The sequence below is a fragment of the Daphnia carinata genome, chromosome 3, assembly GCF_022539665.2.
Source record: "Daphnia carinata strain CSIRO-1 chromosome 3, CSIRO_AGI_Dcar_HiC_V3, whole genome shotgun sequence".
Classification (NCBI taxonomy): Eukaryota; Metazoa; Arthropoda; class Branchiopoda; order Diplostraca; family Daphniidae; genus Daphnia; species Daphnia carinata.
In genome coordinates this window covers 13,089,322-13,116,709 of record NC_081333.1, presented here as the reverse complement: position 1 = coordinate 13,116,709, position 27,388 = coordinate 13,089,322, and the positions used below count along the sequence as shown (strand labels likewise).

The 27,388-nt window shown below is 42.9% G+C and overlaps 6 protein-coding genes and 1 long non-coding RNA gene across 7 annotated transcripts in view; 2 read left to right on the top strand and 5 right to left on the bottom strand.

The window, feature by feature from the left end:
* Positions 1-5,296: 5,296 nt before the first annotated feature.
* Positions 5,297-6,023, bottom strand: LOC130698617 (uncharacterized). The gene is made up of 4 exons (XR_009003309.2): positions 5,860-6,023; positions 5,694-5,800; positions 5,456-5,628; positions 5,297-5,391 (listed from the first exon to the last, which is right to left on the bottom strand). It is a non-coding gene; the product is annotated as an uncharacterized LOC130698617 (long non-coding RNA).
* A 2,233-nt stretch (positions 6,024-8,256) lies between these two features.
* LOC130698610 (putative ankyrin repeat protein RF_0381) lies at positions 8,257-11,415 on the top strand. The gene is made up of 4 exons (XM_057521291.2): positions 8,257-8,552; positions 8,617-9,116; positions 9,190-9,305; positions 9,378-11,415. The coding sequence occupies exons 1-4, from the start codon at positions 8,290-8,292 to the stop codon at positions 11,235-11,237; spliced, it is 2,739 nt and encodes a 912-aa protein (XP_057377274.1). The 5' UTR covers positions 8,257-8,289; the 3' UTR covers positions 11,238-11,415.
* Positions 11,416-11,774: 359 nt separating this feature from the next.
* Positions 11,775-27,388, bottom strand: part of LOC130698614 (E3 ubiquitin-protein ligase Ufd4-like) — a 43,782-nt gene continuing 28,168 nt past the window's right edge. The window contains exon 10 of the mRNA XM_059494525.1: positions 11,775-11,788. The gene's annotated coding sequence lies outside the window, so the exon portion shown is untranslated. The remainder of the gene's footprint in view (positions 11,789-27,388) is intronic.
* Positions 13,281-14,981, top strand: LOC132087830 (cilia- and flagella-associated protein 418-like). Its single transcript, XM_059494528.1, has 4 exons — positions 13,281-13,816; positions 13,880-14,281; positions 14,346-14,399; positions 14,461-14,981. The coding sequence occupies exons 1-4, from the start codon at positions 13,584-13,586 to the stop codon at positions 14,663-14,665; spliced, it is 894 nt and encodes a 297-aa protein (XP_059350511.1). The 5' UTR covers positions 13,281-13,583; the 3' UTR covers positions 14,666-14,981.
* On the bottom strand, positions 15,079-26,477 carry LOC130698607 (centrosomal protein of 164 kDa-like). The gene is made up of 7 exons (XM_057521284.2): positions 26,397-26,477; positions 19,685-19,714; positions 19,425-19,595; positions 19,223-19,363; positions 18,985-19,143; positions 18,801-18,897; positions 15,079-18,734 (listed from the first exon to the last, which is right to left on the bottom strand). The coding sequence occupies exons 3-7, from the start codon at positions 19,560-19,562 to the stop codon at positions 15,397-15,399; spliced, it is 3,873 nt and encodes a 1,290-aa protein (XP_057377267.1). The 5' UTR covers positions 19,563-19,595; positions 19,685-19,714; positions 26,397-26,477; the 3' UTR covers positions 15,079-15,396.
* LOC132087751 (putative mediator of RNA polymerase II transcription subunit 26) lies at positions 21,568-23,069 on the bottom strand (the record flags this gene model as incomplete). The annotated part of the gene is made up of 1 exon (XM_057521286.2): positions 21,568-23,069. A coding segment is annotated over one exon (1,131 nt), but the record flags the coding sequence as incomplete, so codon positions are not given.
* LOC130698608 (uncharacterized) lies at positions 22,962-26,498 on the bottom strand. Its single transcript, XM_057521288.2, has 6 exons — positions 26,361-26,498; positions 26,113-26,281; positions 25,905-26,045; positions 25,679-25,837; positions 25,523-25,619; positions 22,962-25,455 (listed from the first exon to the last, which is right to left on the bottom strand). The coding sequence occupies exons 2-6, from the start codon at positions 26,248-26,250 to the stop codon at positions 23,099-23,101; spliced, it is 2,892 nt and encodes a 963-aa protein (XP_057377271.1). The 5' UTR covers positions 26,251-26,281; positions 26,361-26,498; the 3' UTR covers positions 22,962-23,098.

Here is a 27,388-nt window from a genome sequence, read left to right as displayed (position 1 = left end):
TTCGAACTGTAATGTCAACGCATGCAAGTTAAATAAATTAACACTCGAAAAAAAAATAAGATACTGGTCGATGGACTACCTCACAAAGTAAGGCGCATCACATCAGCTAGAATCTGATTAAGGCGAAAGTTATAACCTAAGTGAATGGACGTGTTTAAGGAGACGTAACGAAACATTGATCCCTTTCTTTTAGAATTACGTCTTTGATAAGAAAACAACTAGTTGTTTTCGTCCTCTCCTATCGATCATTCTCTTGCCTATCATTGCAGCCACGATAGAAATATTTTTATTTTGCACAATTAAACGGAATCGTCAAACGTAAGCATTAAACTGTCTAACTTGTCTGCGGAAAACAGCTTTCTCCGTTTGCTAAGCCAACTGTAAAAAGAACGACCACACGTCCACCAACATAACTCTGTTATGGTTGGAGACCGCCAGTTTAGGAGAAACACGAATCATTCAGCGAGAATGGTGTTATGCATATGGGAACAAAGGGCGACCCAGTTTTACATAAACAACACGAAGCCAAACGGTACACAATGCGGCATCCTAAAACGCCGACAATTGCTCGTAATAGTTAATGAAATCGAAGCAAACATATTAGGAGCGTAAAATTACCGAGGAAGGCAGACTTAACAGGGAGGATGAGCGTGAAATTTCAACAACAAACACATAGCCACAATTCTAATTGAAATTTGCGAAAGTCAAATAAGTAGTGTCTCAAAGGAAACCGACTCAACTTTGTTCTTAATCCAATTGCATAATACAGAGTGCAACGAAGGATGGAAAGCGCTCCTCATTTCGTAGCAAACCGATCAAGCGGCTTGAGGAGTGCCGTCAAAATGTTAATACTGTATGAATGTGGAATGACATTTCAAAAAAAGCTCAAACCACATTTTTGACAAGCTTTGAAAAGACAAACATTAATTAGTGTTGCGCGCTTTGCTATGAAGTTAAGATGGAAGTGTAAATAGATAAAAATTGAATTCCATAATGAAACGTTTCACTCGCCCACCTTATTGAAAACCACAGATTCCGCACAACACCATTTGAGTAGCCTAATTTATTTTCTCTTGAAATATCAACTAAAGCAAATCGTTGCCAGCGTCAAGTGAGTATTAACTGCTAGACGTGCTTGATTGTGGAGGGTAATGAAAAGGACTCTATAGATGATAGATCTGTGCTTTGTCACCATTGAATAAGCCTTCACTTAAACAATTTGTTTGTAAAATTCCAAGAAAAACGCACACAAATCAAAAAAGGTAATTTGATACTTCATACAATCTAATGCGCGAGCACAGCTCTAAAACTTTGTAAAATGTAAAACCCCAATACGAAAACTAACCTGGAAATGCTCCACATAGTCTTTGTCGAATGACAGCAATCTGCTAGACACCACACACATTTGAGAAGTAGTGCAACATGGTCACCAATGAGCTGGTTTGTTATTCCTCGTAAGCTGACGTGTAAGCAGTCAACCACTGATGGCCAATCAGCTTTTGGTGTGACGTTTCCAACATTTAAACTGTTGGCCAGGTTCAATCTCTTCGAGTTTTAAAACCAAGTTTGCCAGTTTCATCACCAGGATTCATTACATTCAGCAACAAACTATGCAAAAACAAAATAAACTTATTAAAATCAATGTTTAGTGAAAAAGAACGGCATTATAAACATTCAGCTCAATACTAGAGGTTAACAAATTATTTCAAGGTGATTGCTTAGTTGCAACTGTTTTTACGACAGAAATGTGAAATTTTGCTTTCGTGTCAATAGGCCAATATTACCTAAACAAATTAGGTCAGTGGCTGTATGACAAATGAACCATTTGCTTCTACAAACTGCATAGAAAAAGAAAAGATGCCAACGCTCTCACATACTGGCGAAGAAGCAAAGGAAAAAGGTACATGTTCATATGACAAAAACTCACCAGCGCACATTGTGGTATTTCACCAAACACTAACACTGAAGCAAGAAGCACTGCTGCAAAGCTGAGAATTTCAAGCAGACAAGAAATCGACGTTTCATTACACACCCGCCATCTATGGGATTCCGTGATTATTTTTTCGTGAAACCGGCCGTTTTCAAAATATAACACAAAAAGTGATGTTACATCAAAACTTTAGTTTTGATTTTAACTTTTATTAAAAAACTATATGGCCCCTTGAAAAATATACTTGATTCCTGCGATCAAAATTTCATTTTAAAATCGATTTCAGGTATTTTAAGCCAAATTTTGCCCAATTAAAAAAGTCGGTACAAAGCGCTGTCACGTACTGGCGCGCTAGTTTTTATTGCGATGCTGCACAAATAATCGATTTTTTTTTTAATCGTTGACTTAATGAAAAATATAACAATTTTCTCGGAATCAGCATTCAATTTCGAGTATATTGTGTGATATTCAACCAATTCCATTGACTGTCAGTTTTTGCAGGTTTTTCAGGTAAAATTCCCACGGTCATTTTCTTCGTTTATTTCAAAAGCTATACAGCCAATTGAAAAATAAACTTGATTTCCGAGATCAGCATTAATTTCTGAATCGACATGGTGCATTTTAAGCAAAATCTGGCTCAAACTGAAAATGTCGATACAAAGTGCTGTCACGTACTGGCGCGCTAGTTTTTATTGCGATGCTGCACAAATAATCGATGTATTTAAAAAATTGGTGACTTAATGAAAAAAACAACAACAATTTTCCCGGAATCAGCATTCAATTTTGAGTATTTTCCGTGATCAACCAATTCGATTGCGTGTCAGATTTTGAAAATTTTGGAAGGAAAATTCCCACGTTAATGTATTAGTAGACGTACAGCAGGAAGTAATCTTGTCCTCGTGCTCACTTGGTGGGTGTCCGGAAGGAAATGAAAGCTTCTTTTCCGTTTGAAATCTATACAGAACCCAGTGAAGTTGGACAAATTCCTTTATATAGCCATGAGGACGTTTGCAAGTCGTTTGATATCACACGGAAGCCCTAAACCAACAGCAGTTGAATGGGCAGCAGTTGATCGTAACATGTCGAAAACTTGCCATTCAAAAGTAACGAACGATGTGCCAGATTTTTCGTGGTAAGCCACAGCAAGCAAGCTGCCCTTCCTGCAGTAACTGTTACAAATCAAACGATATACGATGGTCGTTCATCGCCTTCCTTTCTTTATTCTGGTATAGACCTCGCAATGGTGGCCAATTCGTCAGCGCCATTTCCTTTCCTCTTTTGATTTCGAATTGTTATGTAGCCTATAGGACGTGCTATTGTTATCGAATGTGTTGCGTCATAGGAAAAAGGAAACGACGAAAAATTGGCGCTACTCTGGGAGGTCCAACGGCCCACCGGCTGGGCATCCTCTTGTTCCCTACACCGTTGCGGCCTTGTCCTTTCGATAACACATCGCATCCTCCGATTCATCAACCAATTGTGTATCTATAGCCATTCACTATGCAAACAGGCAACGTCCCAACAATGCTCAGAGCAATATAACGTCTGTGGGTTGGCTACCCATTCTGTATCTCTGCAATACAAATGTATAAATTAGATAAACTTGATTGCAAGTAGACTATTTGAATCGATAAGCTTGATCATTTACCTGCCCTTTGAGCAATTATTTTCGGCAGGTGGTTTACTTCACGCACGTCCTACGCGTGCACCCACAGCTTCTTCAGTTGGCCTTTACTGCCTTTTACGGTTTTGATACCCTCGAAATAAGTTAGCATCTCCCACGAAGAATGGGAAAACAGATAATAAAGGATAAACTACTGCACATGTCCATATTTCCCATATCGTATATAAACGGCTGCAAAGAATAGTGGCGAAGAGTTGAAAGGGGAAATTCGTGATGTGTGGTTTTTATCCACAGAGGATCGTCATGGCAAGGTGAGCACGCCGTATATTCATCTATTCTAAACAACAAGCAAGAAGTTTCATTGAATGCAAGAAGGCCCATTCTTCAAAAATGGCTGATGTAGTTGGTGGCTGCTACTCGCGGGGGCCAAAAGAGTCAAGACGGAGCTAGATCTATCAATGGAGGAGAGATGATCCCCTACGGCGCCTCTTGACACGATCACGCTCACAACGCAGCAACAGAGGTGGGTGCTCTTATATTATCTTTGCTGCCTCTATTATCGTTGACAACCACAAAAGTGGATCCCTTTCACCACACTCCTCTTGAAAAACTTCCTCTTTCTTTTTTCTTCTTCTTCTATTATTTCCGCCCAGCTTCAAAATTCTCTCACAGGCTCTTGTCCCCCCTTTTGTTGCCTTTTATTCATTGTCCCCAAACAATTCATAATGCTGCCCACTTGAGTTATCACAGGACATTTTTTTTCAAGGTTCCTATGTTGCTGCTGTGTATTGATATATTTATGCACACGGCCTATGTCAGCGGACACAACGGCGGACCTAGGAGGTCCGTCTGGCTTATTGATTGTTTGATTATTGTGGATATGATTTAAACAGCAAGAATGAAATGAGCAGGACAACAGCAGAGACCCACCGCTACGAGAGTAGCTGGCTTTCTGTCCCACTTAAACGTTTTTGGCCTGGCTTAAACTTGATCGGTTATACATACGGCAGCATCTGTACGAGACCTAATGCATGGGCTGCACATAAATTATTTTTTTATTTGGAGAACTCTAACAGAGTTGAAGTATTTGAAGACGAGAGATGGCCAGTGTAGCTGAAATATTAAGCTTCTGTTTTTGCTTATGATTCAGATCTCTTGGTCGTGATGATGCCCAACGCACACAACAAGACGCAATCTACACAGACATCCAGCTACGGATCAAGGATAGAGGTATAATGTCTGATGTGCTAACAGCTTTTTAATTCAGGGTTGTCCTTGTGCCTGAACAAGATTTGTCCAAACGCTATAGTCAGACAATAAAAGGAGTATAAGCAGCCCGGACATGTACATTCTTGCCATCTGCTTCGCTTTATGATGGGCTTTATTATACACTGTTCTCTCCGCTCTCTCCTCTGCACTGCTATCTCCGTACTGAGGAAACTGTAGCATTCTGCATTTCTACTCCTATGATAATTTCGTAAAGTTAGTAAAAATTTTCTGAACAACTGAAAGATTTCTGAAGCTGACAAAATAAATTTTTTATACAATCTGACAGTTGTATGAGATCAAATACTCAAGATGAGTGGTTAGCAGCCAGTCGCACAGCTCACCAGTTTCTGCAGATTTGCAGTAACAATCATCACACTTTCCTTACAAAAAAAAACTATATTAATCGTCAACCAAGTAATTTAAATTAAATCATTTTACCTGTTGACATGAGATCACTTCTCAAGTGTTTCGAACAGAAAGATAATAGTACAAAAACTTAGGGGAAAAAAATTTTCAACAATGATTGTTGAAAGACTGCTGTGACAATGTGTTTGTAATTCTGGTCAGCCTGTAATAAAACACAATACTATTATAATAATACCACTAAATATAGAAATGAATATATAGAATACCAATAAAACTAGGCATAGCGTGCCAAATGTCCTGACACTACAATTCCAATATTTTATGTCCCAGCTACATTCAGCGGCTAAAAAGACTATTTATAATAAAAATGGAAATGGTTTGTATAAAAGATTGATCTCCTGCTCTACAACCACCATTCCTTACACATCCCTACAACTGTCTAAAAACAAAAAAAATCTCACTTGAAAATGATATGGTAAAGTTTTAACAAAACAAAATGGTTACCTATATAGTTTCTTCACCGTCATCGCTCACTCAAAAAATTGTCTCCACATCTACAGTTCTATCAAATCCTGTTGTAAGACTGGGCATCCATAATGACATGAAGAAAACTATAGATTTAATGACCATATTGATGTTCATTGTGTCTAGTTAAGAATTTGAAACAAACCTGTGCTTTAGTTCTTCTTTCTTCACAATTTTCTTCTCTTGACTTAGCTTGTTTTCAGGATTCTCATTTAACGGTAGAATTTGATTTCGAATGCTGCAATGAAATTATTACAATAAAGATTTTCTTGGGCTCCCAAGTATTTCCGTTGTTTGAAACACCAATCCCTATCAGCTTATACCCAACTTCACCATCGTTCTCCTAATAAGATATTTCAGATTCAGTAATAATCACAAGACGGTCAACTAATGTTAACATACTATATTTAGATATATTTCCATACTTACCTCAGACCGAGAATTTCCCAACAATGTATTCTTCATCCTCCATGTCACTGAGTGAAGATGAAGCCTTATTTGAAACTTTTTTTCCTTCATTATTTCAGGCATGACAAAGAACACTTGGATTAGGAAGGCTACGGCGGACGGATCCACATTTTTAAGCTCACCTTGCTTATGCTGGATGTTTACTCAGAGAAGAAAACTTCCCTTTTGAATGCCATGCTTCATTTTTGGCTGACAAGAGATAAACAGCATTTCTCAGACAGGCCAATGAGCGGAAATTACTTGTAGGAATCTACGGGTTAAGTTATACGTTAATCCTAACCTATGTTAAGGTACCAGATATTTTTTTTCTTACCTCTTACCTTGTCAGTTAAGCGCCAGAAAATGCCTCATGCTTTGTTGCCATACTTTTCCAAATCAGCCGTAATGCGAAACGAAAGCAGCATGAAAGCAGTAGTCGGGTCTAAACACCAGATGGGCTATGATCCGGGGCTCACCACTATGCCCCATGCCTGGAATGGGCCAATCCCGGGATGACGGGGACATTTTCTACACCGGGGCGGTGGCGGGGCTCGGTTCCTGGGTCACACCGATAACCCTGTCCTCATTTTAGAAGATGGCGGATTCAATGAAACCACATTATAAAAAAAAGCCACGGAAACATATTCATTTTCTCGCCACTTTAGCTGTTGCTGTAACAAACGAAGGAAATGACCATGGGAATTTGTTCGTCTTTTCCTTGCTTGCTGACTTGAAGAAATAAGCCAAATTACATTTAGTTGAAATGCAATTATGACTCAAACTGTGGTGCAATAGACAGTGAGCAATCCTACCAAGAGAATAACAACTGGCTGATACGCCCGAGCTTATCTTGAAACGAAACAAACAAATGTACGGGAAACAAATCCAAACCAAACAGAAATGCTATTATCTGGCCGAACTTGAGTTGAGGTAAACAACTTGTCAATAAAAATTGCGAAACGTGCATTAAAATTAAAGAACCAACGCGTCTTATCTCGTGGCAATGTTGAGTTTGTTTGCTTCAGCTAAACACATCCATTCTACCCGTGAGATGGGAAAAGTTATATAAATCACCTTCTGACATTTAGGATTTGGTGATAATGTTCATCGTGGCAAATAAGCTGGGAAAAATGGGAGAATTGAATTAAGCGTTTGCTGGGCAAACGATTTGGGCTGAGATGGCACTCCTGTACATGGCTTACGTCTTGGGTATTTTGTACTCAATTCGAATGCGGCCGAAAAGAAGAATTGAATGCCGTTTGAAAGAAGAGTTATATTATCAGCGACTTCACCGGTCCCTCGCTTTTAACTATATCTTTCATGAATCGGGTTGCGCTAGTTGTCCTCCATCTTCAACAGCTGCGTCTAAGGTAATCAGTGTTGGTTTTATTTGGACCGGATCAAACGAGGTAGCGAACTGAGATTCACTTGTGCAAAGCCGATCGTGCAATTCGCACGCGGCTTTGTCACGAGGCTTTAGGCTAAATATTTCAAGCGGGTTCACCGAAAACAGTTGTAATTTCAAGTTGTTTCGCCTTCCGGTTGGCGTCACCTACAGCGCCAACAAATATAATTTAATAAATATCCCAGGTTCATTATAGAAATAAAGCAGACGATATTCACCGCATATTTAGATGAAAAGAAAAGAAGGGGGGAAGCTTCAGGAAAGATAACGAGAAAATAATGCGATAAGGTATACGTGTCGAAAGTGAACAGTGCAGAGCGCAATTACCAATTAGTAAAGCTCTATGAAAAATGTCTGACTGCCGTACGTAGAAACCGTTAAAAGAAACGATTGGAAAGGCATAGGCCTACTGAGCGAATTAATAATTCGATGCAAATCATTTGACTAGCTCTCGTCAAAAATGATTTGAAGTAATTTTAAGGAGCAAATGAAAAAAAATTTCTGACATTTCACAGGGATCAACAGGCAGGCGACGCGATAACACATCCTTATCGGCATTGGACCCGACAATTATATTTTATGCTTTACAGACATATAATCTGACTGATAAATTCAATGCAATTTCGAGTTGCAAGTGTGGGTTGTTCAGTGTCAAACGGTATTTTTCAATAGTAGCTCGTAGAGGTTCTTGTCTCGATAGTCTCACGTGTAATTTCGCCTGAAATGTCATCGACTACTCCCGTAAAAATAGGTGGCATCCAATTCTATCGCAAAGATTTCTTATGGGAAGGTAGATATGGCAAAGTGTATCGTGGTACATATAAAGGACAAAGGGTAGCAGTCAAACGAATTCCGATTAGTGGAGTTCAACAAGCCGAAGAACAAAACAAGCCGAAAAACGGTGGGAAGGAGTTAAAAATTCTGCAACAGTTAGACAATCCCAATACAGTAAAATTTGTCCACTGGGCAAGCGATGAGGACTTCAAGTAAGATTATAATGCGATAACTTTAAATTAAAAAGAGAATTTCTATATGCTTTCTGCTATCCAGTTATTTTGCTTTAGAATTATGCGACGCATCATTGGATCAGGTGTTCCTAAATGAGGATCATCCACGGAAATATAAAGGACCTGCATTACCAAATAATTTCGAGGTTTTCTCCCAATTAGCCTCCGGTCTCAAATACATTCATTCACAGAAACTAATCCACCGGGACATTAAACCGGAAAACATTTTAGTTAAACATACTGATCAAGGTGACGAGATAACGGTCAAGTGGGCTGATTTTGGATTGTCACGACCAGTGAGTGAAAGAGGAACATTCACAATGAGTGGAATAAGGGGAACTGAACGTTGGCTATCTCCCGAAATGTTGGAAATTTTGGACAAACACCAAAGCAATGAAGTAAATAGAGGCTCCATCAAAAGCGACGTTTATGCAGAAGGACTCGTCTTCGGTTATATTCTCTTGAAAGGAAGGCATATCTATGGTCAAAATGAAACTGAAATTGTAGCGAACATGAAGAACACCAATTTAGTTAATATGAGTGGTAAGTGACCTCGTGAGGCACATCACAAAACATAAGCAAAATAATTGATATGTTTAAAACTTTCGAAAAATAGAAATTCACCAGAAACATTTAGCACGTAATTTGATAGAACGAATGTTGACCAAGACACCTGATACAAGAATTACATCTGACGAAGTGTTCAACCAACTTGAATCCATAAAAATCAAGGTAATGAAGTCACAAAAGCTTAACACCTTCGTCAAAGAAATTTGAATTTTCTAACAAAGGTTTTCCATTTAGCTTAGCAAAGAAGAAAAACACCTGCATTGGCTGTGTAGATGTCCAACAAAAAATTTTGGGAATAACATCGAAATTTTAATGCAACTCGGCGTCGACTTAAACGCCAAGGAAGACAATGGATGGAATGCGCTTCATATTTTGTGTCGGAATACAAGCCCACATTTAATCGATGCGATTAAACTCTTGACTGAACTAGGTATCGACAAAAACCTAAAAACCAACGATGGATGGAATGCGCTTCATATTTTGTGTCGAAACAATTCAAGCCCACGCTTAATCGATGCGATTAAACTCTTGATCGAACTCGGCATCGACAAGGACGCAACGGCGAAGGATAGATGGAATGCGCTTCATCTTTTGTGTTCTAACAATTCAAGCCCACATTTAATGGATGCAATTAAACTCTTGATCGAACTCGGCATCGACAAAAACCTAAAAACCAACGAGGGATGGAATGCGCTTCATATTTTGTGTCGAAACAATTCAAGCCCACGCTTAATCGATGCGATTAAACTCTTGATCGAACTCGGTATCGAAAAGGACGCAAAAACCAACGATGGATCGAATGCGCTTAACTATTTGTGTTATAACAATTCAAGCCCACATTTAATGGGTGCGATTAAACTCTTGAGCGAACTCGGCATCGAAAAGGACGCAAAGGACAAATTGGGATACAACGCGCTTCATAAATTGTGTCGACACAATTCAAGCCCACACTTAATCGATGCGATTAAACTCTTGATCGAACTCGGCATCGACAAGGACACAAAAACCAACGATGGAGCGAATGCGCTTCATCTTTTGTGTTCTAACAATTCAAGCCCACACTTAATAGATGCGATTATACTCTTGATCGAACTCGGCATCGACAAGGACGCAACGGCGAAGGCTAGATGGAATGCGCTTCATCTTTTGTGTTCTAACAATTCAAGCCCACATTTAATGGATGCAATTAAACTCTTGATCGAACTTGGCATCGACAAAAACGCAAAAGCCCACGTTAGATTCAATGCGCTTCATCTTTTGTGTCGAAACAATTCAAGCCCACACTTAATCGATGCAATTAATCTCTTGATCGAACTCGGCATCGACAAGGACGCAAAGGACAAAGATGGATGGAATGCGCTTCATCTTTTGTGTCGAAACAATTCAAGCCCACACTTAATCGATGCGATTAAACTCTTGGTCAAACTAGGCTTCGACAACAACGCAAAAACCAACCGTGGATCCAATATGCTTCATCTTTTGTGTCGATACAATTCAAGCCCACACTTAATCGATGCGATTAAACTCTTGATCGAACTCGGCATCGACAAGGACGCAAAGATCGACGATGGATGGAATGCGCTTCATCTTTTGTGTCGATACAATTCAAGCCCACACTTAATCGATGCGATTAAACTCTTGATCGAACTCGGCATCGACAAGGACGCAAAGATCGACGATGGATCGAATGCGCTTCATCTTTTGTGTGCATACAGTTCAAGCCCACACTTAATCGATGCGATTAAACTCTTGATCGAACTCGGCATCGACAAGGACGCAAAGATCGACGATGGATCGAATGCGCTTCATCTTTTGTGTGAATACAGTTCAAGCCCACACTTAATCGATGCGATTAAACTCTTGATCGAACTCGGCATCGACAAGGACGCAAAGATCGACGATGGATCGAATGCGCTTCATCTTTTGTGTGCATACAGTTCAAGCCCACACTTAATCGATGCGATTAAACTCTTGATCGAACTCGGCATCGACAAGGACGCAAAGATCGACGATGGATCGAATGCATTCGATCTGAGTCGGCACAATACAAATCTTACAAACTGCAACCTGTACGAAATCTTTAAAACCGGATGAGGTGAATTTTCGGAGATATTATTTATGGCATTTACAAGGATATCAAGGTTGTTTGGAAAGTCACAAAACGCGCTACGTTGCAATAAATGATATTCTCGGCAAAACACAGCTAACTACATAAATTGATCAATCGCAAAGAGTATTTATTTCGAACTGTAATGTCAACGCATGTAAGTGAAATAAATTAACACTCGAAAAAAAAATAAGGTACTGGTCGATGGACTACCTCACAAAGTAAGGCGCATCCCATCAGCTAGAACCTGATTAAGGCGAAAGTTATAACCTAAGTGAATGGACGTGTTTGAGGAGACGTAACGAAAAATTGATCCCTTTCTTTTAGTAATTACTTCCTTGATAAGGAAACAACTAGTTGTTTTCGTCCTCTCCTCTCGATCATTCCCTTGCCTATTATTGCAACCATAATAAGAAATATATTTGCTTTGCACAATTAAACGTTAGCATTAAACTGTCTAACTTGTCTGCGGAAAACAGCTTTCTCCGTTTGCTAAGCCAACTGTAAAAAGAACGACCACACGTCCACCAACACAGCTCTGTTATAGTTGGAGACCGCCCGTCTAGGAGAAACATGAGTCATTGGTGAAAATGGTGTTATGCATATGGGAACTAAAGGGCGATCCAGTTCTATATCAACAACACGAAGCCAAACGGTATGTAATGTGGCATTCTGAAACGCCAACAGTTACTCGCAATAGTCAGTGAAGTCGAAGCAAACATATTAGGGGCGTAAAATTATCGAGGAATGCAGCCTTAACAGGGAAGATGAGCGTGAAATTTCAACAACAAACACATAGCCACAATATTAATTGAAATTTGCCAAAGTCAAATAAGTAGTGTGGTAAAGGAAACCGACTCAACTTTGTTCTTAATCCATTTACATAATACAGAGAGCAACGAAAGATGGAAAGCGCTCCTCATTTCGTGGCAAACCGATCAAGCGGCTTGAAAAGGAACGGAATGGATGATAGGTCTGGGCTTTGTCCCGATTAAATAAACCTTCACTTAAAATATTTGTTTGTAAAAATCCGAGGAAAACGCACAAAAATCTTACAAGGAATTTGATACTTTATACAATCTAACGCGCGAGCACAGCTCTGAAGTTTTGCAAAATGTAAAGCCTGAATACAAAACTTACCTGGAAATGCACCATATATAGTCTCGTTGAAAGAGGGTAATCTGCTGGACACCACACACATTTGAGATTTCGACTCTCTCCGATTTAAATGATGAACTGATTTGTGGCCCATTGTCAACTGACGTGTTTACATGGTGTTTCCATGGTTTAGACCATTGGCCGGTTTCAAAACCAAGTTTGCCAGTTTTATCACCAGGACTCATTGCATTCAGCAACAAACTATGCAAAAAAAAAATAGGCAAATAAAAAATCATCATTTAGTGAAAAAGAACGACATTATAAATATTTAGCTTAATACTACAGGCTAACAAATGATTTGCAGGTGACTCTTCATTTCTAAAACATTTCCCCTCGCAACAGGCACATGTTGCAAGCAACATAGATCTAAAATTTCCAAGTTTGTTATGACAGCCCATGAATCGAAAAATATGAAACTGCCCAGCGTGTAAGCCTAGCCCACACTTAGCCTGAGATGCAACTGTTTATAGGACAGAAATGTAAAATTTTGCTTTCGTGTCAATAGACACGAATTGTCTAAACAAATTACGTCATTGATTGCATGACAAACATTCTTACCTGCTTTTATGTCCTGCAAAGAAAAGGTGACAACCCTCACACATACTGGCGAAGAAGCAAACGGAAAAGGTGCACGTTTATGGAACAAGTTTTTATTCAAACTCACAAGCGCACATTGAGGCACCAGACCAGAGACTAAAGCATGAAGCAATGAGAGAGAATTTGAAGCAGACGGGAAATCGGCGTTTTATAACATACACGCCATCTATGGGTAAAAAGATGAATCTTTACGTCACAGCCGGGGCGGTCTTTCATCGATTCCATGACCGCTCAATCGAGATTTAAAAAACAAATTCTCGTCGCCAAGGCGATGACAGTGTGAAAACAAACCGATATAAATCTTGGTCTCTTAGTGAAGAGTAGAGCTTAGATTTGATCAGTGCTTAATCTCAGTTGTCTTTCGTGGATGCTTCAATTCAATAGTTTTACAGTAAGTGAGGTAGAAAAATTCAAGAAATACACAACATCTAAATAGTTGTGTTGGTGTTAACGAATCACTGAAATCTATTTATAGATTCTCAGACAGAACAATTTTCGTGACATTCAAAATGGTGGACTAGATTGCCAGTCATTTGCTTCATTTGACAAATAGATCGATTGGATAGAATTAAAAAGACATGGCCGACGATATTGAGGATTTGCTTCGTGAAGTGGAAGAGAAATATTTGCCACGCCCCTTTCATTCGCAGCAGGTTAAACATTCTAAACAACCAATTCAGCCGACAACAAGTGCAATTACCTCAGAAACTCATGGAGACAAAGACAATCAATCGGCCCCGATAGCAGTCGGGGTAACCGGGGCAACCGGGGCAAGCAGAACTACAACAAGGGCTCATTCGTCCGACATTGTGTAAGTTTTTACATAAAAAATTAAACCAATTCAGCCAATAAATGTTATGATCTACATACGAAGCTGTCGCGAACTGGAAGATGAACTTTCCGATTTGCTGGATGAAGCCGGTGGAATGTCTGATGCGGCCACGGTTGGATTGCGATGCAAACGCAGTCCTCGACGAAGTGCCAGTGCCAGGGAATTGGTTGGTACAAAACCAATCACCGGTGATCGTCTGGCTTCCACCGACAAACGTCACGACTTTGCTAGTAGTAACAAAAGCGGTGCAGGTGGATTTTCATTGGGAAACAAAGCAATGCTGACGGGGATCCGTTCCGCCCCGCCATTCGTTCATCATCACAGCAACGTAGAAACGCGTACAACTCACGTTACCATCGATGCCGTCGTAGTTGAAAAACAAAAATGTTTTCCCATCTACGTGAGTGGCGTCATTGACAGCATAGACACCAGCCACACTGTTAGGTACGAATTAAATTGCATTGAGTACCTTAGAAATCGTTCGTAATCATCACATTTGATTTGCCAGAGTATGTACCAGTCTCAGATGCACGGGCTGTGATTTCCGAGTCAGCCAATTTGCGTAAGTTTTTATGATTACAGACCTCTATAGAGAAATGTAGATGAATTAAATGTTAATGCAGACATTACCGATGGAGACCTGGTACGGACTACCTTTTCTTGCGCAACCACATGCCGGAATTCGATCGAGTGCGCGTCAAACTAGCCGCAGCCAAATTTTGTCGCGCTTATGCTTGCCAATGCAAATTCGTCACTGTTAAAGATCTGGTTGATCTCAACAAACTTGGCCATGAGTTTGCTTCAACTTGGATCTGCCTTGGACATTAAATCCCTCTCACCTTCTCTTTGTGTCTATTCTATTCTTTAGCTCGTCTACAAATTATTCGATGGCAAATGATGTAATCACGCCTTACGATAAAACTCTGCATTTGACTGAAACGTTGAACGTTTTTAGCTGGGTAATAGCATCGTAGCAAATCATGTAGATTTCCGCGCACTGTCAAAGTGTCGTCTGCAAATCAAGTTATCGCTGTGATTGTTCGTTTTCACACTAGAGGGCATCACGTAACATCACTGGCTGTCGTCTGCAAATCAAGCCGATGTGAATGTTCCTATTCACACTAGAAGGCATCACGTAGCATCCCTGGCTGATTATGGTTGACAATGGTAACAAAATGAATACACACATCTACACATGCAAACTCGTTTTAATTGTCAAATTGCAAATACCTGAAAGAGCATTAAACCGGAAGTTGTGTATTTGTAAAGCCTACACAGGCAAAATTTAGAGACAAATTGGCAAGCCTGGAAGAGAACGTGTGTCTATAGTTGTGTGATGTGCGGAAGATCAGAGCTCGAGGAATTTGATTCAAATAAAAAAAAACTAGATTCACGGTCGTCATTTGAAATGAGTGAATGAACGTAACTTGGCGCAAGCGGAAAATCAAAATATAAAGAAGGAAAGAAGATTAAAAAACAAATTATTATAGAAGAAGAATTAAGGATGAACCACACTTTTATCAACAAAGAAAATGTATCGTAATAGACGATTTAGGTTTTCAGCAAATGGAACAGCAATTTCCTGTCGATTCGATGGGTACCATTTCGCAAATCTTCGTCCTTTTCACGGGACCGTAGACAATCTGGCATTTCCTTGTGTAACCAGAAGCTTGGCACATTGTCGACGACGACGACGAGCCTTTATTGGACGAAGACGAGGCCGACATTGAGCTGGACAACAACGAAGACGACATGGAAGGTGAAGAGATAGAAGGCATCATGATGGCCGGCTGGACATTGGCTGGTTGACTGCCCATGGGCACGAATCCACTGCTTATGTACGTCTTGGAGTAACTACTGCTCGTTACATGTTTGCTGCCGCTCACTAACTTTGGTTGAGGCATTTGGGCCGGTCCTGGTTGCGGACGGGCCGGCAAAGTCTGACTGGGTGTCGACGAAGGTTGATTAGCCGTTTGGTGATGAGACGACATAAACGTTCCGCTTCTGCTGTTGCTATTGGTCACGTGGTCAATCATGGCCGGAATCGGGACGCTGATCATCGACACCTGGTGTTCAAAAATGGAAGATGTGGCGGTCATGGATGGACCACCCCCACAACCACCTGTCGTACCGTAGTCTTGATCACCAGGCTGACCTTGTTGTTCATCTTCCTCGCAAATCACTTGGTCCGTTTCTTCGTACTCGACCGGTTCGCCTCCTGTTGTGCCCACATCAGTCGGTTCTGGTAGATAACCTGGTTCAGTGTCTGGTAATGATTCAGGTTCAGGTGCGTGATGCTCGGGTTCTGGTTGATAAGGCTCCGGGACGTAAGACTCTGGTTGCCTTTCTGGTTGATAAGGAGCCTCAGGTTCCGGTTGAGTTTCCATTTCAGGTCCTTCCATGCCAAGCTCCGTTTCACCGCCGAGGTCCGGTTGATGGGCTTCTGGTTCGTGATCGTGCTCAATCGGAATATCAGCTCTACCCGACGGACTCGACGAAGGTTTGCTGAAAAGGTCCTTAATGTCACCTTCTAGTTGATTCAATTGTTGGCAGGTGTCGCAAGGAGCGTGAGCTTCCGTTTGATGGCTGGTGGCCGAAGTGGTGACCACCTCAGCGCGGCCATTTCGACCGTTGCCGTTGGTTGCGTGGCCGTTAGCTCCGCGATCGACAAACGCTTGAGTCGAATCTCTGTGACTCCTCCTAGCGAATTCCCTCTGACTGTTGACGCTCGTGCTGCTGCCATGGCTGCTGCTTTGCTGTTGCGATTGTTGATGTTGTTGAGTGGCAACCGATTGACGACCTCCGTTGCGATTGCCAACCGTCCAGTGATGTTCGCGTCGATGATGTTCCTCTTCAGCCGCTGATTGGTGGCTCTTTTCTTGCTGTTGTTCTTCCATGATTTTCAACATAGTCGATTCTTCCATCATGTGTCCGTCTCCCGGCGCCACTTGTTCCCGGTGGACCACTTGTTCTTTATTAATGGATTGATGTGACGTCATTTGATGCGATTGTTTTTGTTGATGGTACAATTCTTGTTGGCGTTCGTATTCTTGCATAGCAACGCGTTCCTCTTCTTCCTGTTGTCGCTTCGCCTGTTGCCGTTTCATCTGTTGACGTTCGTATTCTTCCAATTCAGCGCGACGCTGCTGTTCGATGCGTTGCTGTTCGATTCGCTGCTGCTCGATGCGTTGCTGTTCGATCCGCTGCTGTTGCAACTGCTGTTCCCTCTGGCGGATCAACTGCTGTTTGCGCTCGTGTTCCTCCATAGCTGCGCGACGTTGTTGTTCCTCCCTGCGTTGTTTTTCTTCGGCGGCAGCGCGACGTTGCTGTTCTTCCAGAGCTGCGCGACGTTGCTGTTCTTCCAAAGCGATTCGACGTTGTTGCTCTTCCAAAGCCACGCGACGTCTTTCCTCTTCCAATTGCTGCTCTCTCTGACGGGCCAATTCTTGTTGGCGTTCCTCTTCTTCTTGACGAGCGGCTGCCAGTCTTTGTTGTTCCTCTAAAGCAGCTGCACGTCTTTGCTGTTCCAATTCGATGGCCACACGTCGCTGTTCTTCGATGGCTACTCGACGCTGTTGCTCTTGTTGTTGTTTTTGTTGCTGCAAAATGCGGCTAGTCGATTGGGATGTTGATTGCTGTTGACGTTGTTGTTCTTGCACTTGATGGACTTGTTGTTGGACTTGTTGTCTCTCAACCTGACCGACCATGTGCTGGAAGTCGGGTTGTTGCGGCTGTTGTGGTTGAAGTTGCTGCGGCTGTTGAGGTTGTTGGTATACGACGCGTCGTGGATGTTGGGGCTGACTCACTCGTTGCTGTTGCTGTTGTTGTTGGATGACAGATTGCTGTTGTTGTTGCTGTTGGATGATGGATTGCTGTTGTTGCTGTTGCTGGACAGTCCGCGATTCAGCTACGCGACGGTGAGCTGGTTGTTGCGGTTGTGGCTGCTGGGGGATGTTGGTCGTTATGTCGGAATCGAAGCCCAATTGGATGGGTACTCGGTCAGGTCCTAACGGTCCCGAATACCAGTGAGTAGTCGTGTAACCATTGGCGTCCGTCACCTTCCACGTGTACGTTTTCTGAGTTGAACCGGCCGTTTGAGTGACGGTTGCATCGCGGGGAATGGGGCCAGTCCATGAACTGACAGGTCGGCGGCCACCTCCCAAAATGCTGGGACTCGGACCACCTACGTCCAGCTCTGAAGGCATTTGAATTCGAATGGGAGTTCTGTCGGGGCCCAATGGTCCTGTATACCAATGGGTCGTTGAGTAACCGTTGGCATCCTGCACTTTCCAAGTGTACGTCAGCTGAGACGATCCAGCCTCTTGGGTGACGGTCGCATCACGAGGAATGGAGCCAGTCCAAGCTACCGGTCCTTTGCCAGGTCCTTTAGTGTTGCCTTGAGGCATATGACGTCCAACGGGCATCATCATCGATTGCAAATCAGAGGCGTCCATCAGAGAAGAGTGAGAAAACGAGCTGGAACTGCTGAAGCTATTCGACAGTCCCGATCGTTCCATCGGAGAGCCGCCCATCATTGAAGGTGAAGAGAACGAGGACATGGAGTGTCCCTTTTCAGGTGATTGAAACGATTGCTGGAAACTGAACTGAGACATTTGTCTTCCTTGTTGCAATTGACCATCGCTGTTGGACTCGAGGTTACGAGTGTCCGGTCGTCGGGCAAATGTGCCCGATGCGCTGGTAGCTTCCAATCGTCTGTGATTTTTGGTAGGAGGGTAGGACGAATCCTCGCCTAAATTGCTGTAAGCCTGGGCGTATCCGTTTCCATTAGTACGAGATTCAGCCGAGTCCAGTGTGGCTTTGGCCCACGCCGAACTTGAAGTCGGTTGCCATGGGTTAGCTGATCTCTTTGACCTCACTTTGGGCGTCTCACTGCTCTCTGCGTTTCGGGAATTGATTTTGAAATCGAGCACTAGATGGCGTTGTTAAAATTATAGGTAAATACCTTCAATTGGTTGATTAGCTTGTTCCGGATCGCTGATCAACATGTGGATTTCTCTTCCTTCACAGATGGCATTTAATCGCGCATCGGTCGGTTCCGTCTATTATTCACCAGTATTCCACATTGTGTAAAGATAAGAACAAATCAGTTTAAAAACGTTTGGCTGCGGAATTAAATAGGAAAATACCGTTGCATTGACGATGTATAATGTGCGGGGCGCCTGTCTGACAAACACTTCGTGAAGCGATTGCTCTTTAATGGCCTTCAACAGTTGATCGAAACTGAGGTCGACCAGTTGTTCCACGTAGCAGATGTTTTCGCCTTCGGCCCGATAAACTGCGATTCCCTGAATTTTATTGATGTTTTAAAGGAAAAAACAAAGAAAGTCAAACGATGAAAAATTCTAAATGAAAATCGATATTTACAGATTTGAAATCGTAGAGTGTCTCCAGCTCATGGTGGTCACCGTGTGTCGAAACTGGAACCGACCAAATTGTTTCCTCTTCGTGATTAATTCTTACTCGAACGGGAATCCTCCTACGACCGACTTTATGAATCGTCATCATCTAATTTTCAATTAAATAAATTATCCATCTTAAAAAAAAAACTAATTAGCAGTTATGATACCTCATCGGGCAAAGACGATTCCTCATTTTCTAACTGCGCTGTCACTACGGTAGACATAAAGCCACAGATGAAAACGATAGCTAATCCGACCAAGCCGGCCAGGAACACACCATTTGGAGGCCTATTCGCCCGCCTCATTTTTTTTTCTTCAACTCCCCTATTCAACGTTACCTGAAATGCGAAAAAGAGAAACACTTTAACAGGCAATGAAACGACATCATTTTGAGATATGATTTTTTTTATCCGTTAACAAACCGCACCACAAAATGTAGAAAATCTCTGGCTGCTGGCGACGAGTAATGGAACTGGTTCGTCGAGATGTGCGATAGATTGGACACTTGTTCTGCTGCTACTGCGTAGTGCGAAGTTTGGGGACGGTATGCAGTCGCAGCAGTTCTTTCACTTCAATGATATGATAGGCGACGTGAAGAAATTTGTGTTGACGATGAATATCGGATGGAGCAAAAGTCAAGGATGAGGGAGGGGAGACGGAGAAGACGCCAGTGGCTGATGCCGACACGAGATATCGACGCGATGAAGCAGACGGTCCATCATATTTACATTAACTACTTGTATACTTTGCTGCTGGATGATTGGCTTGCTCGAGGTCGAGCTGACCAGCGCCATTTCAACTGTACTGACGTCCATCGTTTTTCTAATTATTTTTTGGGGATTCAGCGCCAAGGCGATGCATGATGAAATGGCCAAACGATGTTTGCAACAGTTCATTTTCTGCTTAAACGTATCTTGATTATTTTTTAAAATAATGATTCGTTTCATTTTAATGATTAACTTACCTTTTCTTGTTGTTTATCTGGGCCATTGGACGATCAGTAAATATTGGCGATGATGTTTCAACATTTTTTTTCCAACGAGTTGCTCTATTCCAATCCGATAATCGAATCCGAGGTTGATGCGTATTGCTTAATGACGTCACAATCAACTTTTCTGGTTTTTCCTCTGCTGACACTGCTAAATCAAAAGAATTACAGTTCACTTTGATCTTTTTCGAACGTATTCAAATGCATAATCTTTCCAATAGATATTTCTACAGTAAGCCAACTACGACCCATATCCGCCATCGATCCCCATTTCGTTGAGCACGTCGGTTCGATATCTAAACTCTACAGCATGTCTACCATACAACATGTGGTGTCACACTTCTATGTCAAGGCCGAAGGTAGAATATCTATAACATGGCCTAAAAAGCTGTGGGAACACATGTGTAAGTGACGCCGTCTGTTTTCTTAAAGTTTGTAGGAGCAATACGATACGATTAAACTCTTGGTCGAATTTGGCATTGACAAAAACGCAAAGGATGACGATGAATGGGACGCACTTCATCTTTTGTGCAGACACAATTCAAGCCCGCACTTAATTGATTCGATTACATTCTCGATCAAACACGATGTCAACAGATAAAAGCAAAGTATGGAATGCCCATTCGATTTGAGTCATCACAATACAAATCTTACCTACCACAACGTGGACGAAATCTTAAGAATTCTATTGTTGCAAGAACGTCCCCAAGCTAAAATGCGGAATTAAAAGCGCAGTAGGGCTAGTTCTCGAGTTGGCCACCAGTTGTCGTATGCAGTAGACGAATAGCTTCTTAACGCAGTGAACTTTTCTTTAAATGATTGTGTAAAGACAGCTTCGACTCTTAAAAAAAAAATGATTCAAGGTTCGAAACTCGATGGTTCGCGTTGCGTCTTACTTTGAATAACCACATTGCAGCACCGTTCCAGATGTCACCTCTTGCCAGCCACCACGCCGCCCCTTTTATTCACCCGACATTAGGATGGAAATGCCCAAATTGTAACATACAGCACACCCTTGATCTCTTTCGTAATAACATTTCATGTCCGGGCAGCAAACGTGATTGGCCGACAGATCCTAACCAAACCATTTGTATACCACCCACGACAAGCTGATCAGAATAATTCCCCATCATGGGGACTAAAAGTTGAAGCTAAACAAATATAAAGAGAAGGACTTGAAGTTCAGCTGAAGGTCAACGGTGGTTTGGACCAAAGAAGTTCAACTTTTTTCAGTTGAAACTTCCATTGAAGTTGTGGCCAAACAGTCTCCTCGTTCAACCATCTACCGGACAATTGACGCAAAAATACAACTTGAGAAAGAGTTGATTAGACTTATTTGTATTAAGTTCGACTACATGACCATTCCAGTCGAGATTTAAAAAACAAATTCTCTTCGCCAAGGCGATGACAGTGTGAAAACAAAACCCGGTGTAAATCTTGGTCTCTCATGGAAGAGTAGAGCTTAGATTTTATCAGTGCTAATTTCATTTTTCTTTCGTGAGTAAATGATTCAACAGTTTTACAGTAAATGAGGAGGAAAACGTCAAGAGATACAAAGCATCTAAATAGTTGGGCTGGAGTTAATGAATCAGTGAAATTTATTTGTGGATTTTCAGACAGGACAATTTGTTTTTCCCGGAAATTGGATATTCAACGATAATCCGATCGGATTATTGTAATCGACGATTATGGATTAGCAATTTCCAGTCGATTCGACGGGTACCAGTTCGCAAATTTTCGTCGTCTTTTCGGGACCGTAGACAAATTGGCATTTCTTCGTGTAACCAGAAGTTTGGCACACCGTCGACGACGACGAGCCATTTTTCGACGAAGACGACGAAGAAGCCGACATTGAGCTGGACAACAACGATGCAACGGAAGGCGAAAAAAGAAAAGGCACCATGAGTGCCGGTTGCAGCTGGATATTGATTGGTTGACTGCCAAGTGGCACGAAACCAGTGCTAATGTACTTGGTGTGACTACTGCTAGTTACATTGCTGCTGCTAGTTCCATTGCTGCTGTTACTCTCTAACTTTCGCTTTCTAATTTGTTGGGATTGTTCTTCTTCTTTGCGAGCCGCACGTCGTTGTTCCTCGGTAACGATTTGTTGCTTTTGCTGCTGCGAACCGCGGCTAGTCGATTGAGATGTCGATGACTGTTGTTGGCGTTGTTGTTTCTGCCCATAGCGTGCTGGCTGCCTCTCAAACTGATTGACCTCTTCGTGCTCTTCCTGACGTCCCCATTCCCGATTGGAATTTTCTTCTTGGCGAGCCCTCCGCCGTTGTTCCTCGGTAACGACTTGATGCTGTTGCTTTTGCTGCTGCGAGCCGCGGTTAGACGACTGGGATGTCGATGATTGCTGTTGACGTTGTTTCTGTCCCTGACGTACTTGCTGTCTCTCAACTTGACCGACCTCTTCTAGCTCGTGCTCTTCCTGATGCTCCCATTCTTGATGGGAATGTTCTTCTTGGCGAGCCCCCCGTCGTTGGTCCTCGTTATCGACTCGACGCTGTTGCTTTTGTTGCTGCGAAGTGCGGCTTGTTGATTGGGATGTCGATGATTGCTGTTGACGTTGTTGTTTCTGTCCCTGTAGTACTTGCTGTCTTTCAACTTGATCGTCCTCTTCTGGCTCGTGCTCTTCCTGACGCTCCCATTCTTGATGGGAATATTCCTCCGCACGTTGTTGTCCTTCGATATTGACTCCACGCTGTTGCTGTTTCTGCTGCAAACCTCGGGTAGAAGACTGGGATGTGGATGACTGTTGCTGACGTTGTTGTTTCTGTTCCCGGTAGTACTTGCTGTCTTTCAACTTGACCAACCTCTTCTAGCTCTTCCTGACGCTCCCATTCTTGATTAGAATTTTCTTCTTGGCGAGCCCCGTCGTTGTTCCTCGGTAACGACTTGATGCTGTTGCTTTTGCTGCTGCGAGCCGCGGTTAGAAGACAGGGATGTCGATGATTGCTGTTGACGTTGTTGTTTCTGTCCCCGAAGTACTTGCTGACTCTCAACTTGATTGACCTCTTCTTCTGGCTCGTGCTCTTCCTGATGCTCCAATTCTTGATTAGAATTTTCTTCTTGGCGAGCCGCTAGTCGTTGTTCCTCGGTAATGATTCCACGCTGTTGCTGTTGCTTTTGTTGTTGCGAGCTGCGGTTAGACGCCTGGGATGTCGATGATTGCTGTTGACGTTGTTGTTTCTGTTCCCGGTGAACTTGCCGTCTGTCAACTTGACCGACCTCTTCTGGCTCGTGCTCTTCCTGACGCTCCCATTCTTGGCCGGAATATTCTTCTTTGCGATTCGCCCGTCGTTGTTCCTCGGTAACGGATTGATGCTGTTGCTTTTGCTGCTGCGAGCCGCGGTTAGAAGACTGGGATGTGGATGATTGCTGTTGACGTTGTTGTTTCTGTCCCTGTAGTACTTGCTGTCTTTCAATTTGACCGACCTCTTCTAGCTCTTCCTGACCCTCCCATTCTGGATTGGAATTTTCTTCTTGGCGAGCCGCTAGTCGTTGTTCCTCGGTAACGATTCCACGCTGTTGCTGTTGCTTTTGTTGCTGCGAGCTGCGGTTAGACGTCTGGGATGACGATGATTGCTGTTGACGTTGTTGTTTCTCTCCCCGAAGTACTTGCTGTCTTTCAACTTGATCGTCCTCTTCTAGCTCGTCCTCTTCCTGATGCTCCCATTCTTGTTTGGAATATTCTTCTTCTTGGTGAGCCGCACGTTGTTGTCCTTCGACATTGATTCCACGCTGTTGCTGCTGCAAACCTCGGGTAGAAGACTGGGATGTCGATGATTGCTGTTGACGTTGTTGTTTCTGTCCACGAAGTACTTGCTGACTCTCAACTTGACCGATCTCTTCTTCTGGCTCGTGCTCTTCATGACGCTCCCATTCTTGATGGGAATATTCTTCCTCTTGGTGAGCCGCACGCCGTTGGTCCTCGATATTGGCTCCACGCTGTTGCTTTTGTTCCTGCGAGGTGCAGTCAGCCAACTGGGATGCCGATGATTGCTGTTGACGTTGTTGCTGCCGTTGTTGAATTGCAGATTGCTGTTGTTCGAAAGTGCGTGATTCAGCAACAAGATGGCGAGTTGGTTGTTGCGTTCGTGACCGCTCGAGACTACTGGCTGCTGTATTGGAAACCAAGTCCAATTGAATGGGTATTCGGTCAGCTCCTAACGATCCCGTATACGTGTGAGTCGTCGTGTAGCCGTTGGCGTCCGTCACCTTCCAGGTGTACGTCTTGTGAGAAGAGCCGGGCGTCTGGGTGACGGTAGCGTCGCGAGGGATAGGTCCAGTCCAAGCCTTGGACGATCGGCTCAAAATGCTGGTATTCGTCCCACCTCCGTCCAGCTCTGAAGGCATTCGGATTCGAACGAGAGTTCTGTCGGGTCCCAATGGGCCTGTATACGAATGGGTCGTTGTGTAACCGTTGGCATCCTTCACTTTCCACGTGTACGTTTTCTGAGACGATCCAGCCTCTTGAGTGACGGTTGCATCGCGGGGAATGGGACCAGTCCATGAACTGACAGGTCGGCGGCCAGAAATGCTGGGACTCGGACCACCTACGTCCAACTCTGAAGGCATTTGGATTCGAATGGGAGTTCTGTCGGGGCCCAGTGATCCCGTATACGTGTGAGTAGTCGTGTAACCGTTGGCATCCTTCACTTTCCACGTGTACGTTTTCTGAGATGATCCGGCCTCTTGAGTGACGGTCGCATCGCGGGGAATGGGCCCAGTCTGAGCATTGGACGATCGGCTCGAACTGCTGGGACTCGGACCACCTACGTCCAGCTCTGAAGGCATTTGGATTCGAACGGGAGTTCTGTCGGGTCCCAGTGGTCCTGTATACGTGTGAGTAGTCGTGTAACCGTTGGCATCCGTCACCTTCCACGTATACGTTTTCTGAGATGAGCCGGCCGTTTGAGTGACGGTCGCATCACGAGGAATGGGACCAGTCCAAGCCACCGGTCCTTTGCCAGGTCCATTGGTGCTGGATGCACTGGCAGTTTCCCAGCGTCTGTGATTCTTGGTACCAGACTGGTCGGTAGATGAACTCTGTGACTTCTCCGAATTGCTGGAAGTCTGGAGTTGTCCGTTTCTACTGCTGCTAGATGAGGAGGATTCCCAGGAGCTCGAAGACTCCGATCGTGAAGTCTGTTGCGGCGGGTGGGCTGATCTCTTTGATCTCACTTTGGGCGTCTCGCTGTTCTCTGCGTTTCCGGGAATTGATTTTGAAATCGACCACTAGATGGCGTTGTTAACATTATAGATAAATACCTTCCATCAGTTGAGTTGCTTGTTCCAGATCGCTGATCAACATGTGGATTTCTCTTCCTTCACAGATGGCATTTAATCGCGCATCGGTCAGATCCGTCTATTATTCACCAATGTAAAGACAAGAATAAATTAGTTTAAAAACGTGTAGGAAAATACCGTTGCATTGACGATGTATAACGTGCGCGGCGCCTGTCTGACGAACAATTTGTGAAGCGATCGCTCCTTAATGGCCTTCAATTGTTGATCGAATTTTAGGTCAGCCAACTGTTCAACGTAGCAGATGTTTTCACCTTCGGCCCGATAAACTGCAATTCCCTGCATTTTTTAAAAGAAAAATTAGAACCAAACAATGATGAATTGAAAAACGAGAATCGATTTTTACAGCTTTGAAATCGTAGAGTGTCTCCAGCTCATGGTGATCACCGTGTGTCGAAACTGGAACCGACCAAATTGTCTCTTCTTCGTGATTGATTCTTACTCGAACGGGAATCCACCTACGACCAACTTTGTGAATCGTCATCATCTAATGGCGTTTTCAATTAAACAAAAGAAATTAGCCATCTTAAAAAACAAATTAGCAGTTATGGTACCTCATCGGACAAAGACGATTCAACATTTTCTAACGGCGCTGCCACTGCGGTCGAGATGAAGCCACAAGTGAAAACGACAGCTAATCCGACTAAGCCGGCCAGGAACACACCATTTGGAGGCCTATTCGCCCGCCTCATTTTTTATTTCAACTCTCCTATTCAACGTTACCTGAAATGCGGAAAACAGAAACATTTTAACAGGTAATGAAACGACATCATTTTGAGACAGACTTAATCCGCTAACTAACCGTACTACAAAAATGTAGGAAATCCTTGGCTGCTGCGATTGGCGACGAGTAATGGAGCTCGGTGGTCGAGATGTGGAATAGAACAATTTGGCACTTGTTCTGCTGCTACTGCCAAGTCCGCGGATGTTATGTAGTGGCAGAAGTTTTTTCAGTTCCATTATATGATGGACGACATGAAAAAAATTTGTGTAGTCGTTTGCCGATGAATATTGGATGAAGCTCAAGTCAAAGATAAGAGCGAAGTCGAAGAGGACGCCAGTGGCTGATGCCGACCCTTGACATCAACGCAATGAAGCAGATGGTATCCTTTTTCTCCACGAGTTCCTTCATTCCACAGCGATAAGTGAATCCGAGATTGACGCGTATTGCTTAATGACGTCGCCATAAACTTTTCTGGGTTTTTCCTGCTGACACTGCTAAATCAAAAGAATTACAGTTCACATCAGTCTATATCGAACATATTCAAATGTATAATCTTTCCAAGAGATGTTTTGCTTTGCCCTATGTTTCTACAGCATCTTAACTGTATAATGCGACGATCTTTGAGCACGTCCGTTCGATATCAAAACCCTACAGCGTATGTCTACCATATATCATATGATATCACCCATGTCAAGGCCGAAGGTAGAATATCTATGCCTAAAAGGCTGTGAGGACACAAGTTTATATGATACCGTATGTTTTCTTAATGTTTGTAGGGGCTGCTAGTTTTACTGTTGAAACACGTCAAGATAAATTGTAATAGGAAATCGGACTGTCCCAAATCAAACAAATTTTGAAATGGGACTCGTTCTGCAACTTGGTACTGACTTTAAATATTTTCAAATAGATGGGTGGGTACGGCAAGTCGTCCTTTGCAGAAGCGCACGCCTCAATCTTTGTCTGTTTGGTTGAAGTTAACGACGATCATATGGCGTCTGTCTGGGAATCGCCAATGTCACAACTAGCCATACAAACAGTTTTTTCAATATAGAAAGTAATACTTACATTAGATGTTCGTCTTCCATCCAATATGTAACAGTAGGCTA

Coding starts and splice junctions, on each gene's coding strand:
- LOC130698607 (XM_057521284.2), bottom strand. CDS start 19,562: ATGAGGCGGGCGAATAGGCCTCCAAATGGTGTGTTCCTGGCCGGCTTG. Junction 18,898..18,984: donor TATACATCGTCAATGCAACG/GTATTTTCCTAT, acceptor GGTGAATAATAG/ACGGAACCGACCGATGCGCG. Junction 18,735..18,800: donor AGCTAATCAACCAATTGAAG/GTATTTACCTAT, acceptor CCCGAAACGCAG/AGAGCAGTGAGACGCCCAAA.
- LOC130698610 (XM_057521291.2), top strand. CDS start 8,290: ATGTCATCGACTACTCCCGTAAAAATAGGTGGCATCCAATTCTATCGC. Junction 9,117..9,189: donor CAATTTAGTTAATATGAGTG/GTAAGTGACCTC, acceptor TTCGAAAAATAG/AAATTCACCAGAAACATTTA. Junction 9,306..9,377: donor TTGAATCCATAAAAATCAAG/GTAATGAAGTCA, acceptor TTTTCCATTTAG/CTTAGCAAAGAAGAAAAACA.
- LOC130698608 (XM_057521288.2), bottom strand. CDS start 26,250: ATGAGGCGGGCGAATAGGCCTCCAAATGGTGTGTTCCTGGCCGGCTTA. Junction 26,046..26,112: donor AATCGTCTTTGTCCGATGAG/GTACCATAACTG, acceptor AAACGCCATTAG/ATGATGACGATTCACAAAGT. Junction 25,620..25,678: donor TATACATCGTCAATGCAACG/GTATTTTCCTAC, acceptor GGTGAATAATAG/ACGGATCTGACCGATGCGCG.
- LOC132087830 (XM_059494528.1), top strand. CDS start 13,584: ATGGCCGACGATATTGAGGATTTGCTTCGTGAAGTGGAAGAGAAATAT. Junction 13,817..13,879: donor GCTCATTCGTCCGACATTGT/GTAAGTTTTTAC, acceptor CTACATACGAAG/CTGTCGCGAACTGGAAGATG. Junction 14,282..14,345: donor GACACCAGCCACACTGTTAG/GTACGAATTAAA, acceptor TTGATTTGCCAG/AGTATGTACCAGTCTCAGAT.